At 55.9% G+C, this 18,358-nt stretch overlaps 1 protein-coding gene across 4 annotated transcripts; it reads right to left on the bottom strand.

Moving 5' to 3' along the window:
• Positions 1-214: 214 nt before the first annotated feature.
• PTPRN (protein tyrosine phosphatase, receptor type, N) lies at positions 215-17,443 on the bottom strand. Of its 4 annotated transcripts, none has more exons than XM_004674261.2 (23): positions 17,108-17,443; positions 15,604-15,654; positions 15,263-15,376; positions 13,039-13,135; positions 11,926-12,187; positions 11,491-11,845; positions 10,983-11,114; positions 10,435-10,469; positions 9,512-9,786; positions 9,249-9,335; positions 8,665-8,744; positions 8,429-8,493; positions 7,616-7,834; positions 6,778-6,978; positions 6,540-6,687; positions 6,319-6,392; positions 6,035-6,112; positions 5,808-5,927; positions 4,731-4,897; positions 1,976-2,029; positions 1,303-1,367; positions 1,061-1,134; positions 215-894 (listed from the first exon to the last, which is right to left on the bottom strand). In XM_004674261.2, the coding sequence occupies exons 1-23, from the start codon at positions 17,220-17,222 to the stop codon at positions 823-825; spliced, it is 2,940 nt and encodes a 979-aa protein (XP_004674318.1). In that variant the 5' UTR covers positions 17,223-17,443; the 3' UTR covers positions 215-822. The 4 variants fall into 4 exon arrangements, with proteins under 4 accessions (XP_004674318.1, XP_012582418.1, XP_012582422.1 ...); XM_012726964.1 differs by having other exon boundaries at positions 11,491-11,671; positions 17,108-17,290; XM_012726968.1 differs by having other exon boundaries at positions 11,491-11,662; positions 17,108-17,290.
• Positions 17,444-18,358: the final 915 nt, after the last annotated feature.

Genomic DNA, 18,358 nt, shown 5'->3' with positions numbered 1-18,358 from the left:
TGGCCGGCTGCGGGGTGGGGCTAATAAACTGGAAGCACTGCGAACACGGAATAAGTTAATAAAGCACCTTGGAGACTGGCGGCCACATGGGAAAAGCACCAACACGCCGCTCATTGCTATTTGCCGTCACTCAGGCGGGGGGAGCCGGCCCTGCCAAGGCCAGGTGCGGAGACACCAGCTGTGGAGCTGGAAGCTGAGCAGACAGGCACTGGGGTCCAGCTGCAGCTGCACACACGACACACTAACTTTATTCACATTGATACAAAAGTAGATTTTTCTAGAAATGTTATCTTGTGCCAGAGAGAGAGAGAGAGTGGCACGGTGGAGTGAGGGTGTGGGAGGAGGCCTGGGGGCGGCAGGAAGGGCTGGGTGGAGGGTGCTCTCAGAGGCAGCGGGGCAGGCATCAGGGGCTGGAAAAGCAGGGCGAGCTGGGCATAACGGTCCCTCCACCCTGTTCTGTCCACACGGGAGAGTGGAGGGGCAGGGGATCCCCACAGACAAGGCAGGAGCATCCAGATGGCGGGAGATGGGGGCCAGGGAACTCAGGCAGGAGAAGGATCTGGCTGGAATTGGTTTTCCTCTCTCCTGGCTAGCTGCCAGCTCCCCCTGGGGCACCCTGGGCTCAGCACCCACCCTTGGGGCTGGGCGGCCTGCCCTCCAGCTTCCCGGTCCTTACAGTTCCTCCTGGAAGGCTGGGAGGGGGGTGGCAAGGTGTTCTCAGGCAGGGGGGCAGGTAGGGGTGGGGCTTTGGGTGGCACACAGATGCTCACACAGGCAGAGGGAGCCGAGGCTGGGCTGCCCGCGGGGGGGCCCCCCCAGGTCTCACTGGGGCAGGGCCTTGAGGATGGCATTCACCTCCTCTGCCACAGCTGTCAGAGCAAATTCAAACTGGTCCTGGGGAGGGGCGGTGGGAGGAGCGTCACAGGAGGCCTTTGGCAGGGGGAGTCTTCTCGGGAAGGCACAGGGGTTGGGGTAGAGGCTGCTGCTGGCTTGGGGGGGCGGTCAAGAAGTGGGTCCTAGGGGAGGGGGCAGCTAGGGTCAGGCGGGGAGGAACAGTCACCTTGGAGCGCACAAGGCCAGGCCGCTGATCCCGGACATGCTCCAGCGTGGCAGCGATGTCAATCTCCTTCACTCCTACAAGGGGCAGGGCAGGGGCAGCCAGAGGTTAGAACCCAAAAAGCCTGGGGTGCCTGGACACTGGAGGTTGGAGGACTGAGAAGGCTTGGGGATGAACCCCCTCTCCAGGAACCCCCACAAACTCGGCTGCTGGCGTGGGCTTCGGCAGCGCGGGCAGGTCCTCACCTTTTGCCATGCGGTTCAGTACCATGTCAATGAGGATGTAGGTGCCAGTTCTCCCCGCACCATCGCTGCAACAGGAGACGGTGACAGGCTCAGCTGGGGACCCAGCAGAGTGGGCACGGTGCACGGACATGCAGGTGTGGCACGGGGGGGGCTGTGGAGCCCTGGGGTGGGTGTGAGCGAGCCGGGGGTGGGGGCAGGTCACAGCCCCGGGCCCTGGGGACTGGTCTAGAGTGGCAGGAGCCTGTGACCCACCACGGGGGCAGCAGCGGTGTCCCCTGGGTCACGGGCCAAATGCAAGAGCTCAGCCCTGAGGCGGAGGCCACGGAAGGGACAGCCCGTTGGCGGTCCTTGTAGCCTCTGGCCGGGGTTCTCATCAGCAGACTTTGCGTGTAAATGGCCAGGTAGTATTTTCAATTTGGGGGCCACGGAGTCCCTGTCACACCACCTTCTTTGGCTTGTCTTTCTGCCATTTAAGAATGTGAATATCATGCTTAGCTCATGGGCCAGTCAAAAACAGACAGCTGAATGTGGGCCCTGGGCTGTAAGTGACTTCCGGGGACTGGCGGGAGGTGTCCAGGGAAGGGGCCACAGAGGGCAGGCACCTGGAACGCCCCATGCAGGGCCTCTGTCCCCTTCCAGCCCCAGCCCCAGGCTCCGGCCCAGCCCCACGCACCTGCAATGCACAATGATGGGGCAGGAGCGGCCTCTGTAGCACTTGTTCACCTTCCTGCAACAAGACATGCACGTGAGCACGGGGGCGGGGCTGAAGCTCACCCCCGGGCGCCTCTCCTCCTTTCTCTCCACGTGCCCAAGGAGGGACGGGGCCCGCAGAGAGGCATCGGGGCTGGAGGCAGAGTCGAAGATGCTGCGGGTGGCCCTGGACCTGTCACTTAGGGGCTACTTGCCCAGCTACGCACCGGGACAACTATCTCACCCCCTCTGACCCTCGGTTTTCTTACCTGCAAGATAAGGATGATAATCACGGGAACCTCTTTACAGCTCTCACCGTGATTACATGAGTTAATGTGGGCAAAGAATTATGTGCCTGGCACACAGTAGGCACTCGATGCACAGCTGCTACTGGTGATGAAGTACACATGATCTTGTAAAGTCCCCTCTGCCAGCCCAGGCAGGACAGACCTGCCAGTGACCCCCAGAGTGTCAGCCTCCACTACTTGCCCTCAATTACTTGCCCTCTCCATCCTGCCCAGGACACCTGCCCCCTGCTCAGGCTCCCTGTGCCTCCCCCGGCTGGAGGCCAGGCAGCCCTGGGAACAGAGTTCTCTGGCCAAGGGAGGACGGCCGCTTAGTTCTGTATGTCGCACGGTTGCGATTTCCTCGGATCAGTCTCCTGATCCCCCAGCACAGGGGCTCTGTGGTTGGCTTGTTATCAGACTTGGGGTCCTCCTGGACCTCAGACTCTTCTCTGCTGCCCTGACTGCAGGTCAGCAAGGGGCCAGGGGTCCTCCCTACCTCCCCGGCCCAGTGCAACCTCATCCCTTTAACCCTCCTGCTTGGGTTGGAGAGTTACCTAGAGAATTCTGATACCCTCAAACAGTGAGGACTTTCTCAGGGGTTGCTAGGCTGTTTCAGAGGAAGCGGAATCCCCAGACCTGCTGGTCTTAGGCAACTTCGGATGGTTTTATAGCTTTTGGCATGCCGGGCGCATGTCAGAGGGCTGTGTGGCACGGTTCCTACTCACTGAGTAATAATATTGAGAATAATAGTGCCTAGAATTAATTGAGCCCTGGCTGTGAGCCAGGCACTTAAACTAGATTTTAGACACTTGATCCTTTTGACTCCTGCAGCAGCTGTGAGCTACTGTGCTCACACAGGGAAGGAGACACCGGAGGTCAAGGAGCTTGCTCAGGGTCACTTTCTAGGATTAAAAAAATATGTTTCCTTACCTCTAGTAGGCCTTCATCAAACTACGTTATTAAACAGCAATTAATTTGTTCTGAGAGTCTAGTACAACTGAGTTTATGTAATTCCAGCCTAAAGCAAAGCTTACCTGTACAGCTTTAAAACAGCTCCATGCACTAGTTCCCTAAGGATGATTTAAATGTGGAAAACAGAAAACAGCCCCCGTGTGCCCAGCACTGCTTTGGAGAAGCCTGTGCCTCAGACCCCAGAGGCTCTCTGAATCTGTGCCCTGTCCCCGCCCCAACTCTGGTCCCTGCCCTCTGTCCAGTACCAAGAAGAGGGCAGGCCAGCAGGGTGGGGGTGGGGAGAGGACAGGCCAGCGGGGGGGGGGGCAGGGGTGGGGTCTGCCAGTGGTCACAGGATCCTCAGCCACCTGGCATGTGTGGGCTGGGGGTGGGGGCAGTTGGGCGAAGGCAGGGGCCAGAGGCCTGGCCTGGTTGTGGTTTGGGAGTCAGAACAGGTTACGTCCCCTGTTAGCTTCCTGTCCCCACCCTGCCTGGTCCCCAGAGAACCCGAAGACTCTCCGCTCTCCCTTTTATATGTCTCGCTCCTCCGCTCCTCCGTGTGTCCCTCCAGCCCCAGGTCTCCCTCCCAGCAGCCCTGGGACGGTATCCCCAGATCCCCATGTCCTGTCCTGTCCATGCAGCGGCCACACCTGCCAATGATCACTTTTGTGACTATGCAACTGGAGTGAGAATACTAGCTGCAGATCACAAAAATGACGCCGGCAGCTGTGAGAGAGAGAGAGAGAGGAGGGAAGGGAGAGTGGGTGACGGGGAGACAGACATGTAGAGAGACAGAGAGAGGGAGGTGGGGAGGTGGGGTAGAGACAAAGAGAGCCAGAGAGGGACAGTCAAGATGGGAGGGAGGTGGAGAGAGACAGGAAGAGAGAGAACAAGGGAAAAGTGCCGAGGAGAGAATGGAAAAGGAGGGGAGAGAGAACTAGACCTAGACCAAGAGGGAGAGAATTGTAAGTAGAAGCTAAGAGCCAGAGGGCTAAAGAGGGGGAGATGGACGGGAGGGAGGGAGACAGAGGGGACAGATACAGAATCGCGCGGAAGGCTTGCACAGCGAGCAGGAGACACAGCTAGAACAGAGGGGCGGCAGGGCCGAGAGAAGTGAGGCGTCCTTCTTGGAAAAGGGGGTAGAGGAGAAGCCAGACCGGGCAAGGAGGGGCCTGCGTAAAACGGCATGGGAGGGAGACGCGCAACAGCAGAGAGCAGACGCCGAGCAAGCCCACGGGTGCGGTGGGCGGGTGGCTGGGGGGTGAGCACAGCCACACAAAGCATCAGTCCTGGTTAGGGAGGGTGTGGCAGGGGCGGTCGGAGGGCAGAGGCCAGGCTCCAGGTCAGGATCGAGGGCCTCGGACAACCTTGTCCCCAGGAGGAGCCGGAGAGCTGGGGGTCAGCCCCTGGGCCCCTGCCCCGGTGCTGCTCTCCCACCCCCAGACTCCTGGGAGCCGCCTCCCGGCGCCCGCACCCCACGGAGCGGCGGGGGGGGCTCACCTGCGGAAGTCCAGCAGCGGCCGGGTGGAGGCCGGGGTGCCCTCTGCCGGCCAGCTGAGGAAGTGGAACTGCGTCAGCGTGCGCGTCTCCTGGGTCTGCACGTTCTTCAGGTAGAAGCTGCGCACCAGGAAGTCCTCGCACCAGATGTGCTCGGACACCAGGTTCACCTGCGGGGCGAGGGGGGGGGGAGGGGGGAAGGAACCGGGCCTCAGTGTGCCAGGACCTGTCCCTGCGTGCACCCTCCGAAGCCTCTCGTGACCCGGTCTCCCCACACCCCAATCCCGGCGTGTGCAAATTCTAAATCTTCAGGGAAGCTTACTCAGCTGCCTAGCCCGGCTGTCCCCAGGAACCCTAGCTGTCCCTGTCACTCACCTACTGCTCAGGGCAACTGGAGGCTCTTCCTGCATGCAACGAGCCTGACTTTCTGGAGGCCAGTTTCTCCGTCAGAGTCTAGCAAATGACAGTGCTACAATGCACCATAAACTTGGTAATGATTTTATTTGATCTTTGCTTTAATCATGAGTAAGGCCAATAAAATTTTAATGAGAGCGCTCGTCTGGTTGTGGAAAAAACTGCTGTCCAGTGCGCACCTGGTGGCAGGCAGGCCCTCTTCATCTCACACAGGAGCACTCACCTTCTCTTATTTGTTTCTCTTCCCCTTGCTTTGCATCTGCCCAGTCCCGCCCCCCCTTATCCTCTGTCCTAAAGAAGCAGCTTGATTCCCCTGTGCATTAGCAACGCATGTGCCTGATGGGTGCTTTCCTTGCTTTGGCCCCTGGGAACTCAGACCTTCGCTAGGCTCAGTTAAAGTAGGTGCCAGTCGTGGTATTTGGGTCCACTGACTTAGTTTCCCTGTCTCGTACACTCGTGGTTCCTAGCTTCAGTGGCTTTCCAGTTTTATTTCTATCCCTTCCAGTGTAGGTCCCTACAGGTGTGTTTTGGCCTAAACTAGACACGTGTGCACACACCTGCACGCACGGCACACACGTGGACATGTGCTTATGTATGTACACGGATGAATAGTCACCTTCCCCTTTCCCCACTCCCATGGTCCCCTGGCCAGGGTGTCCTGCTGACCTCATACACGTGGTAGAGGGAGGAGCCCTCGTCGGGCCAGTAGCGGTCACACTGCTTGACACCATCTTCCACCAGCGGGGTGAGCATGACGATGACGGTGCAGCCGCTCTCCCACACCATCTAGGACAGGGGCCAGGCACCTTCCTGCCAACCTCCCTGCGACAGGGCCAGCCCTGGCTGACGCTGGGCTCCCCGGTCCCTGGAGAAGCCGGCCTCCAAGAACCCACCTGCCAGAAGTCCGCGATGGTATGGGAGAGGGGGCCCTGCGTGGCGATGTAGGCTGGCATCCGGGGGTCGTGTTCGATCTGGGGGCAGGAAGACACACCATGAGCCAGAATGAGAAAGGCTGAGGGGAGTGGGCTGGGGCCTGGTGGGACCTGGGCCCCCATTTCCGTGCTAGGACACCAGGCGCCAGCACTGCAGGGCTTTGAGGGGGTGTGTGGCGAACATCAGGGAACAGCGTGTTTGGGCCCGGGCAGGGATGGCAGGGGTGTGCACTGGCACCACTCACGATGGGGCTGGCGTTGATGTAGTCACTCCGGGAAGGGCTGCTCTCCACCTTCAGCTTGATGCGAGCGTGGTCATCTACAGAGACGCCCGCACCCACCCCACGTCCCCCATCATTAGGGTGCTGGCACCTGCCTCTGTCATCAGTCTCAGCCCTTCCCCAGTCCCCTGGGGTGCTCCCAGCAGACAGAGGGGGAACCGGGTTGGCCAGCAGAGCACACTCACAGGGCAGGAAGTCGGGATGGCGGTTCTTCTTGAGGTTGCCCTCTCCCTGGGCAGCGGCACAGGTGTTGGGCTCCGCCTGGTAGGCACACAGGGCCTGCCACTCCTTGGCCAGGCGGTCACGGTTCCGCAGGTGGTCCTCCATGTAGGCCTGCAGGGACACACAGCCTGGCTCGGCCCCCGGGCCGGCCTCTTCCACCTACCTGGGCCATTCCCCCCTCTGCACCGGGCCCGTCCTGACCAGAATCATGTGTCCTGTGGAGATGTCCATGTTGGCCTGGGCCGGCTCCTCACACCAGGACGGCGTGCTGCTGTGGGAGCTGGGGCTGGCCTGGGCCGCGTCACTGAACTGGGAGGACACGCTGCTCACCCGCGAAGGCTCTGGCGGGGCCTCCGCCCGGTTGAACAGGGACTTAGTGGCCATGTGCTGACGGCACAGGTCCTGCGGAGGAAGGGTGGGGCGGGCCGTGCCCCGATCTTTTCAGCCAGATCCTGGGTTCTGTTCTGAATCCTAAGCTCATCCTCAATTGATTTTTTAAAAATATTTATTTACTTATGCAGACAGAGCTGGAGTACAAGCCAGAGGTTCAGGGTAGTGAGAAGATTCACCAGAGACAGAGTGGGGAGCAGAACAGGCTGACTGAGGAAGCACACTGCTGAGGGGAGCAGCGGGCGGGTCAGGAGAGGTCTGCCTCACCATGTGGATCTCCTCCCGGGCAGGCAGGGATCGAACTCACGATGCGGAAGCGGCTTTAGCTTCTTAGTGCTGTGCTTTAACCCGCTGCGCCACCAGGAAGGGCCCCATCCTCAATTGATTTTAAATGAACCCATCTCCTCTAGGTTAGGGCGTCTGGCTTGGCCCTCACCTTTGTCGGGGTGCTCTGCTTGACAACTCAGCTGCTACATGATGGCGTATTACGTGCCTGCCCCCACCCTGTTGGGGCTCTCCAGACTGGGCCTAATGTGCTCAGGGATGGGCACTCACTCCTTATCCAACTCCTGCCGTCACCCCCTGGGGGCCCCTGCTTCCCCAGCCCCTCCCCCCACTCCTCAACAAACTTCTGGGCTTGCCCGCATACCTGGTACTCAAAGGTAGTGTCCCCCTGAGCCCCCTCAGGCCCCAGGGCCGCCAGGTGCTCCTTGTCGCGCTGCCGCGAGCGCTGCCCCATACACAGAGCCACCGCCAGAGCCACCAGCAGCCCCGCCGCCCCCGCCAGGGCCACCAGCGTCAGCAGCACGGAGCGCAGCGGAGAGGTGCTGTGCGCCTTTCGGGGAAGGACCTCGGCTGCCTCCTCCCTCTGCGGGAACAAGGCTAGAGTCAAGGGGGAACACCCGGAGAAGGGAATTTAGACACCTCACCCCTGTCCCGGGAACGGCCTGCTGGATGTCTCCTGGGGCGAAGCTGGAGGGAAGGGGCTCAGCTCCGATAGGCCCAAGACCCTCCTCTGTTCCCAGCAGAACCACATGCCGGTGACAGTGGGTGACGCCCCCCACGGCCACCCCACCCTCACCCCATGAATTTTTACATTTACACTACAGTGTACACGGAACCCAACAGGTAGGATATAAAACATCAGTGTTGGACGCAGAATAGAAACCTATTTTGAGTTTAATGTCTGATCTGGGCAAGGAATTCAAGTACTACTCCAGGGCGTTAGGGAGTTCTCAGCAGATTCCTGCCAAGCACGCGGCCCGCTGCCCGCTGCAGGGAGGCCCACTGGCGCCATCTGCTGGTCAGAAAGAAAACTGCAGGGAGAGGGCTGCTTTAGCGAACTGTGGACTAGTGAGCTGTATGAGGTTTCAGTTCCTTTTCTCTTGCCAAGTTTGCCTCCATCTCTCATTGGCAACATTAGCCCTCTGGGTTTCTGACTGGCTCACTAGTGAGCTCATACCTGTCCCACGCCTGTCTGCAAGATGTGGAGCCCTGCCTGTGCTTCCAGTTTGGACTTCATCAGCCCTGCAGGTAGGATGAATTTAGGTCAGTCTCTTTAGCCAAGGTGGTCTTCACTCTATGTTACGTTTTGCCAGGTGGCAGGCAAGACACGTGTGGGCTGAGAATATTTCAAAGGCACATCATGCACAGACTGTATAGCCTAATAGGGCTGGGGTCGGGCTGGGCATTATTTACCAGCTTTCTGGGTCACATCAGCCAAGGTCAGGTTCTGTTCATTGTGCCGGATGCGAAAGGTGAGGGCTGGTCCCACCACACTGCCAGAGAGACGCTGTGTTACTGCCTTACTCTTCCTAGACCGCAGACTCAAAAAGAGGCCAGGGCCTACCCTCTCCCCATTACAGGAGGGGGCTGACGCTGGACGTCTCCTGGGGGGAAGCTGGAGGGAAGGGGCTCAGCATCAATAGGCCCAAGACCCTCCTCTGTTCCCAGCAGGACCACTCAGTGGCATTACAGTGACCCACCCCCACCCCAGGAGTTTTTACATTTAAACTACAGTGTAGACGGAACCTAATAGATAGGATATAAAACATCAGTGCTGGATACAGAATAGAATGTTCTCCCTAGGGGAGCAGCAGAGGGCAGGGGAGACTGTGGGGCCAGCAGTGGGCAGGTGTGGCTGCGCCTTCAATGCAATGGCCCCTTGTCAGTGCTTGTCTTCCCCTCACTCCCTGACCGCCGCCAGCCACCATCTGCCCCAGCTACCTGCTGGATCTCTGCTACCCTTTAGGTCCCTGCTGCCCACAAGATACCAGTCCCACCTGATGTTGATGAAGCTGCCCGAGGACATGTGCACATGCTCAGCCAGGATCTCCAGCAGTTTCACTCCCGCAGCCAGACTCAGGGGCCTGAAAGTGGTGAGTGGGCAGAGGGAGGAAAGTGGGGGCCCTCTTGGCCACTTTCTTGAAACAGGCCATGGTTAGGGGTGCAGAGTAGCCCAGCCCTGTCTACATCTAGATTTCTGCTCTCTGCCTTTGCCAGGCCGCCATCCCAGGCCCAGGAGAGCTTCCCCAGGCTTCCTTACTTTTGGTCAGTGACAATGTAGCCATATTCCTCTGCCGATGGCTGAGTGGAGGGCTGTCCTGCCATGGTGGGTTGACTCTGGCCCAGAGGACTCTTTTTCTCCAGCAGGACAGATGTGGCTGCGGGGCCAGCAGTTTTGGGGGACTCAGAGGATCCAGAACCCAGCACCTGCTGGGCTTTATTGGAGGTGGGGACAGCAGTGGGATATCCAGGCAGGGAAGGGGTGGGGGGTGGAGGCTCAGCTGTGTCTCCACCCTGCATCTGCTCCTCCATTGTCTGTTAGAAGAGATGGTAGAGGTGTGGTTTCTGCACAGAGCAGGGGCTGGGGGAGGGTGGGGAAGGGAGGTTATACCCTGAACTCTGAGCCCCCTACTGAGGAGCTGAAGACTTCTCTTTCTAACCCCATGGCCTGGTGCATCCACAGAGAAGCCACCCGGAAAAGCGAGCCAAGTGGATGAATGAAGCAATGAATCAATAAAGGACTGAATGTGTGGTTCACGTCAGTAATAATCTAGAGGGTGGGCCTGGAGTGAGGGAAGCTGGGTTGGGATAGACAAAGGTTTTCAGAATATCTTTAGTCTCAAAAATCTCAGAAATCTGACATGTGATACTGATGGAGTTCCTTTAGGTGACAGGGGTGTCAGAAGCCTGCCTGCGCACAAGTCCCTCCTTCCCTAGGGATACTCGGGCAGAACAGAGTCTGAGATGTCCACAGAGCGGAGAATAAGCAGTGAAGCATGACTTCTGGTTTCTAGTTCGGGCACTGCCACCAATTTAAACTAAGTTCTTAAGCAATGATTTAGTTTGGGCCTTACTTTTCCCAGAATGAAGGGTTGGAGGATAGATGTCTTGACCCAGAGGTTTAGATTCAAAGGGGTTTGCTGCCCTGGGGCATTAAGGATGAGGGAAATGCAGGGAACTTACTTTCTTGATGTCAGCACCGATGTTTACAGCCCCTCCTGTAGAGACAGGAAAAACAAGACTCTGGACAAAGGGCCCCATCCATCCACACACCACGGGGCGGGAGGGGGGGGGGCGAGGGAGTGCCAAAGACCCTGACCCTGGCGTCAGTGACCAGGACACAGGTCTTTGGTCTTATCCTAAACTGGAACTCGCACCTCCTGCTTCTGCTTGCAATTCTCTGTAATTTAGTCCGTCATAAACTACACCCCTCAATCACTGGCTTCTCCTTTCCATTGGCCACGCCCCTCACTGACCACGCCCCTCTTTGTCCTCATCGAGGGCTCACACCCGCTCCCATCACTCCCACCCCTGTCCTGCTCTAATTTCTCACCTCACCACTACCTCCTTGCTCCTTGACCTTGGCTGGCACTGACGGCCTCTTCAAAGAATTCTCTGTCCTTGACCTTGACCCTGACCCTTTCTCTCTAGACTGCTCCAGGTGGTTTTGAGAGGTCAAGCGAGGAGCCTCTGAGAAGCTGGTAGTGTTACAGAGACACTCACTCACTCACCCAGATTTTGTCCTGTGCCCTTGGGCAGCAGCTGCAACAGGGTCGAGAGGGTGGAGACCTGCTCCGGGGTGAGCTGGTGCACATCCACCCCGTAGCCCGCCAGCACAGCTGCCAGTCTCTTCAGAGTCACGTCTGCTGGGAGCCAGACACAGAGCTTAGTGCTGGTGGCATAAACTTGTGGGATGCAGATGGTATGGTGGAGGGGAGAGGGGATCTCAGACATTGAGACACTGTCCCTCTCTGCCCTGCTAGCTCTTGCAGTTTGGGGGGGAAAGGCCTTCCTGGGGCCAAGACCCAGCTTCGGCTCAACCACAGACGTGTGACTCTCCATGAAGAGTCGTGTCAGCACCACCCCCATGGCCTCCACTGCCTACCTAGTGCCTGGCATGGGCCAGGTTGTCAGTAGACATTAGTTAGGTTTGTGAATGGTCTAAGGAGAAGTCAATACATGGAAGGAGACCCAAAAGCATTCCCCACAGACAGGAAGGTGGACGCTGAGGGCTGTTACCTGGCTGCTCTGCTGGGGAAGGCAGCTTCTCTCTGAGACCCTCTAGTCTTTCCTCCTCATAGCCCTCTGAGGAGTCCTCTGCCCGGCTGCTGCCCCCTTGCTCTGGCAGCCTGGGTGCCCTGGCCCTGCTGGGCACTGGCGGTTCCTGGGCCAGGTAAAGCAGTCCTGACTCCTGGAAAAGCTGAGCAGGTGAAGGCCCTGGAGGGTCCCCATAGGAGTGGCCAGGGTGAGCCCCAAACATGCCCTTGGGGGCAGTTCTGCTGAAGAGGGCAGGGGGTTCAGTCTTGGACAGGGGGCCAACACTGGCCATCCCTGGGGAGCTCTCTGAGCCCCGGGAGCCATCGCGGGAGGCAAACTGTGAGAAACCAGAGATCTGGGTAAGAGCAGACGTCAGGGCTGGGGGGCGGGGAGGTGGGGCCAGTGTCTGGGACTCACCTGGTGGAACAGGTAGGGCTGCAGCAGGGCAGGTTCATAACTCAGGGCAGGGTGGGGGGGCTGTGGGGGTAGCAGCAGGTGCTCCAAGAGAGGAGGCAGTAGCTCAGCTTGCAGAGGGGACAGGGGAGAGCCTGCCCCCGCTCTATCCCCACCCCCCGGAGGTCGCGGAAGGCGGTGCTGGGTGGCAGGGGCAGAGCCAGTGGGGATGCCCTGTACAAGCAGCTCCCCTGCAGGACCAGATCTCCTGGGCACCAAGCCAGGCCTGGGGAAGAGAGCAGGTGTACGTTGGTTGTGACAGACAAAGGCAGAGACCTCCACGGCAGAGACGTGTTTAGACTGAGTCTGACCTCCTGAGAAACTAGGTGGCCTCAGGGGAAGGGCAGAGGTCAAGCCTGTGGCAGCGGTGCTTGCCTCTCTAGTAGGCATGCCCAGTCTCTGAAATACAGCTGCAGAGGTTAGGGAAGCATGCGAGAAGGGGGACAGAGCAGGAGGAGGCAGCCAGGATGTTTCTGGACGAATCACGCCTGCAGCTAGCCCTCCACGGGGCTGTCTGTGTTCACGTTCAAATATTCCATGTGTGCTGCCCCCGCCGGGCCTCCATCACCCCAGCTGCATGGCCCTTGTTTACTTCCTTTGCTTTGCAGAGTCTGCACAGCTCTTAACCCACATGTGACATCTCCTAGCATTTCTATACCGGCCTTGCTACTTATAGTGTTAGGTGAGCTGTCTGTGTTCCTGTGCCACAGGAAGATGATGGTATCTCCCACCATAGGCACCACGTAGCCATGAAACAATGTTAAACCTCTCTAGTCCGTCAAAAATATAATTTGTTCTGTGACTAGTTTGATGCTTCTTTTAAAATGTTAGCTGTCGAAAGTAAATAGAATAGTTAAAAAATAATAACTATATACTTAAAGAGTCTGAAAACACCAAGTGTCCACATTTTCCAAAATATTACAAAAACGCCCGTTTGCTGAATCCCCAGGGATGCGCTCAGCTCCCACTATGCATGCAAGCCCTGCCCCATACCGCCCTCTCCTTTTCCTCCATCCATTAAAAGACCACAGACCCACTGACCTTGTCATGCTAGAGCTGTTGAGAGAGGACGCCTACCTGTCCCTTGGGCGGGACTCTGAGGGGTAGAGCCTGGGGATGCGTTCCATCTCCTGGGAGATCACATACTGGGTGAGGTCATCATGCCAGGACAATCCTGCCAGGGCACACGACAGGGTGAGCCTGGCTGGGGCAGCCAGGGGGACCAGTGGCAGCGACCAGTAGAGATCAAAAGATCAAACTGCACCCCCTTCCAGCACTGGACGGAGTGTGGCATAGCAGAGGGGCCGTGACAGGGTCTCAAGTCCTGGTGGGTGACCTGAGCTCTCCTCTCCCCACTTTCAGGGACAGATTTTGGAGCCAGACTATCTCCAGTGACACTGGATTTGAATCCTCTGCCACCTGCTAATGTGTGACTTTGGGCAAGTTGTTGAGCTTGCCTGGGACTCAGTTCCCTCATCTATAGAATGAGTCAATCACTCCTAAGATTTTTCTGGTAATTAAAAAAAAAAACACAACACAAAATCGTTAGAATAGCATCTGTCCTCTAGCAAACTTACAACAATATTAAAATTATTATCATAATCATCATTCCTATTATTCTTTCTATCGATTCTGAACCTCATTTTCTCTTATTTGTAACTTGAGAATAACACATTTTGGGGGCTGTTGTGAGATCAGGGTGAGGCAAGTGCTTACAAAGTTCTAAAGCAGAACACACATGCGTTAAACATTCATCATCATTATCCTTGGGTCCTGAGGCAGATCTGCTGTTTGACCTTTTCCTTCTGTGAATCTCTGCCCTTGGGGAAAGTTAGACACTTGTCCTAAAGTAATAATCTTCTGCCTCCATTCCTGGTCCCCAATTTGTGGATGAATAGTCTGTACTGCTCTTAAATCATACTTTTAGATCAAGCAGCATCCATTCCTGTTTTCTTACCTATAACATTAGATAAACTATATTGTGTTCTTATTTAAGGTCAATTCCTCCATCTGAGTGCTAGATTTTATCCTGTATTACCCACTCAAGAACATCCCTCAAACGATCCCCTATTTCCTACATCATTATTCCCCTTGTATTCAACGAAATTTCATTTTGCATGCAAACATGATTCAATTTCTCCCCTCTTAATGCTCACTACCTTAAAAATATGTGCAGAATGCCTTTCCTCTCTACCTCCTTGCAGCTATTTAGGTTACAGTCATATTCATCACTTACATGATTTATTATGATAACTTTGAAGGCTCTTCCTGCTCCATTCTTGATTCCTTATGTTGCAATTTCAACAGAGTGGTAAGAGTGACCCTTTTAAAGTAGAAGTGGAACATGCACCTCTGTGCTCAACCCTTGTGATGGTTTCCTCTTTACTCAGAGTACAGACCACACATCCTCCTACAGCCCTGCAACAATCTGGATTCCTTCCCTTTTACCTACTTGACTCGACCTTCTATCTTCCTCTCTACCCCTCTCACACAGCTACACCATAGAGGTGTTCTCCAAGGTGTTCCCCAAACTCACCCTCCTGCCCTAGGGCTTTTGTTCTGGCTCTGCGTTGGCCTGAGACACTCTGCCCCAAGATTAAAACAAATAAACAAAACAAACAAGCAAAAAACAAAAACAAAAAACAACCACCTCAACCTCCTTGACCTCTTTGTTCAGTTTTCATAGCCTCAGATCTTTCTTTACTTAAAACAATAGTTTTCTATCTCATTATATCTGACTGACCCCTGTATCCTGCTGCAATATTTGATTTTCCCCATAGCATTTGCCACCTTTTATTATAGTATCTGTTCACTAATTTATATAATATACTCCTTCCCTCACTCAAAATGTAAGCCCCAAGAGGCAAACACCTTTGTCTGTTTTATTACCTGATGCATTCCAAGCACCTAAAACTACATTCACCACATTGGAAGTAGTCAATAAGTACTTGAATGAACAGAAATGAATGGAGACCTCTGACTGAGGACTCCAGAATTAATGATTCTGGGGCATACAAAGAGTTCCAGAGAGTAGGACAGTCACACAGAAATGGATGCTGGCCTCTTCCAATGACTTCTAGAAACTTCCTCTGTACTCCTCCAGGGAGTCTAGGTGTGAACAGTACAGCTCAAGGATTCTACTTGAGTTGCTCCCTTCTCCAGCAAGATTTGGGGAGGGAAAGGTACAGAAGTGGGTGTGATAGGAATATTTCATGATAAAAAAACTTTGATTCACATGGCCCTTGGTTCCCCATTCTTATCTTACTGGTTCTGTCTCTCCTCCAATTCACCTAGACCTCACCTTGGGACATGAGTTGTCGGAGCACACCTTGTAAGCGCTGAAGGACAGGGGAGGTGACTTGCAAGAGGGGCCGAGCCTGCCCCACTCCCACCTGGCACTGTCCAAACAAGCCATCTAAGAGGACAAAAGTGGTGTTATAGGGGACAGGAGATAGCCCAAATCCAGGATGCCGAGGAACAGCACCTGACTATCTCCTTGTACAGCTTCCCAGTGTTATGCTTCCCAGAGAAGCCTCCCCTTGTCCCCAAACCCAGCACCCCTTAGCCCTTCCATGCCTCCCCCCACTTCTGTCTTACTGTGTTCCCCCTGTCTCATGAATCTTATGCTTGGGCCCCACTCACCCTGAATACAGACTTCCAAGTGAGAGCAGAGCCTGCGGTCAAACAGGCAGCCTGTAAAAGGAGAGCGAGAAGAGGTCCAGACACTCCACACAGAATGATCAGAGGGGTGGACAGACTGGGAGCATGGGGAGCAGATGGAGTCCACTCTTTCATTCTAAGGAAGGCTTTAAGTTGGGAGGAGAGGAGGGAAGAAGTCTAGATTTCTTGAGAGAAAGCAGTGCAGGATCTGGATTTGGATTCTAAAGATCTATGAGTCTGGATCATTTCCCTAAAAGCCTCTGTTTGTTTAGCTGAATGATGGGGCCGAAGGCTTCCAGATGAGGCTGGAGGATATTTACTTAAATCTGCATAGAAGTACTACTGGGAAGATTCTAGCTAGATTCCAAGGGAAAAGGGACTTTCCTCCCCAAGTCTCCAAGAGCATTCTAACTATGATGGCCTGGGATTTAAAAGGAATGAAAACTCTAGCACGCTCCCCCTCCATGTGAGAAAGGGGTAAGGGCGGGCTGGTTCCAAGGCAAGAAATGGTGCCGGGCTGTCCCTACAGAGGAGGCTCCAGAGCTGCTGGCGCTGTCCGCAGTGCTGAAACCCTGAGCCGAGCCGCCGAAGGCTCGCCTGGAAGCAGTTAGGGGGAGGAGGGAGGGGCGACAGGGCGGGGAATATCCACAAGATCTGACCCCTTCGTCGTTCCAGCCTTCATCTTACCAACCCACAACGTCACAGGAAGTACCCTGCTTTGGTTTCCAAGCCGTGTGGGGAAGGAGGGCGCCAGACAGCAAGGCTGCCCCCCTTCCCCCACAAGCCCCTTTCCCACCCTCCCCCTGCCCATGAGTCAGCGCTGAGTGTCTCAGTCCGCTCAGAAGTGAGTCAGCAATGGGCAGGTCTGTGGGGAGGGGGACGGAAGGAGACCCTTTCGTCTCCACCCTTTTCTGCTCCCTCCCCTCTTACCGGAGGTCCAATTTCAGCAATCGGCTCTCTAGGCTTGAAAATAAAACCCTGGAACACTCCTGCAGCCTGATCTTCTACTGGGAGCTGGGACCCCGAGGCTCCCGGCGGGCCGGGACTGCTACAGCCCCGTGGTCAGGATTCCTTCTCCCTACTCCACCCCATCCAATCCCTCGGCGCCGGTCTTCACTTCTAGGGCACCTCTACTCGCTTCTCCTGGGTCTTGTACCCGTCTCTAAGTCCCTCTGTCCTTTAGCATCCCCGATCGTCCTCCCAAACCCACTATCTTCCCCAGAGCCCGCTTCTCTTAGGTCCCGCCCCCGTATTCCCAGCCCCACCTCCAGGCCTACGCCCCTTTCCTCTCAGACTCCCTCTCATCTTTCTCATCTTACAGTGTTTCCCCCTGCCCCATTCCACGCACAGATTCTACCTGAGCTTCCTATCTTCGTGCTACTTCCCCCAACCCCCACCGAGTTTTGCTCCCGGCACCATAGGTCCTCCCTCCTTCTCTCCACCCTCCACCGCCCCCCCACCCCTTGCCACCCCGTTTCCTCCTGACCGTGGGCACTAATGGCGCTGCAGCCTCCCGGGCGGCTGCTCAGAAGCAGGAGACAGAGGAGCATCCGGAGACCCCCGGGTCCCCCGGGACCCCCAGGCCTCCTTGGGCGCCGCATCCTTCCCGGCTCCCAGCGCTCGCTCTGAAGCCAGAGCCGCAGCGACACGGGCAGGAGCCAGCCAGAGGGGCAAGGGCGGGGCCTGCCACTCCCCACCCTCCTATGAGGCGGGGTCTACACGCCCCTCTTTCGGCAACTTGGCCAACCCCGGGCGGGTGGTGACGACATCTCCACCCCCGGCTCTGACGCTTATTTGCGTCAGAGGTGGCGTAAGAGCCCTGCTTACCCCGGCATCAACCCACCCCAGCGATCCTCCACCGAGTAGTAGGCGACTCTCCAGCACCCTCACTTGGCCCCACACCTCTTTTTTTTTGACGCATGCTTCTCCCCAAGGACCACCACCTCCGCACCCGGACCCACGGTTGGATTACCATATTGATTCTGTAGTATAAACCCTAAGACAGGGAGCGTAAAGGTAAATAGCCTCGGTGGTCGCACATCTTCATTAGTGGTATGGGGTGGCGCCCTAAGGAGCAGGAATGGTTAGGCATGTTTGCCAGGAGTCCAGTTCTAAGCAATGCCACCACTTAGGGTTATAACTCTGGGCGAGCTGTTAAGTCTGCACCCAGATTTCCCCATCTGGAAAATGGAGGGGCTAATAAAGCCTCCCCCACAAGGTGTCTGTGAGAATTACAGGAGTTTAACTCACATGGGTCACTCAGAACAACGACAGCACTGGCACTCACTGAACAAGAGATACACGCTGGCTGTTGCCGCTAACCGTGACGCTCCGCTCTTCTTTGCCCTTCCCCACCACGAGCCGTCCAGCAATCTTGTGTGTCCCATCAGCCCACACCTCTACCTCTATTGAGTGTCCCAGTTAAAGAGCTGTTCACGTTCATCACCACTTTTGCCGTAATCATCTAATTTGCCTCTTGCTACCAGTCTTATCACCAATAAGGAAGGGAGTGAGTTGTCTAATGTTCAAATTTCATCGCTTTACTCTCTGACTTTTCAGGAACCAATGTTTCAAAATACAAAACACCTGTAGTCATGCATAGTACATACACTTAACAGTTACTAATATGTTGCCATATTCTTTCCTTTTTTAGTATTTAAAATGAAATTATAGAGATCATATTTCTTTTATAAACGTTTCATATGTATCTCCAAGAAATAAGAATATTTTCCCATAA

The sequence above is a fragment of the Condylura cristata genome, unplaced genomic scaffold (assembly GCF_000260355.1).
Source record: "Condylura cristata isolate star-nosed mole 26May11 unplaced genomic scaffold, ConCri1.0 scaffold00002, whole genome shotgun sequence".
Lineage (NCBI taxonomy): Eukaryota > Metazoa > Chordata > Mammalia > Eulipotyphla > Talpidae > Condylura > Condylura cristata.
The sequence above is the reverse complement of the archived record's forward strand: the minus strand, read 5'-3'. Positions and strand labels throughout refer to the sequence as shown.

Excerpts from the sequence above, each read along its gene's own strand:
- PTPRN (XM_004674261.2), bottom strand. The coding sequence starts at position 17,222 with ATGCGGCGCCCAAGGAGGCCTGGGGGTCCCGGGGGACCCGGGGGTCTC. Across the intron at positions 8,494-8,664 it reads TGATGTGACCCAGAAAGCTG|GGCTGATGAAGTCCAAACTG; the intron begins GTAAATAATGCC and ends TCCTACCTGCAG. Across the intron at positions 6,688-6,777 it reads CCACAGGACACATGATTCTG|GCCTACATGGAGGACCACCT; the intron begins GTCAGGACGGGC and ends GTGTCCCTGCAG.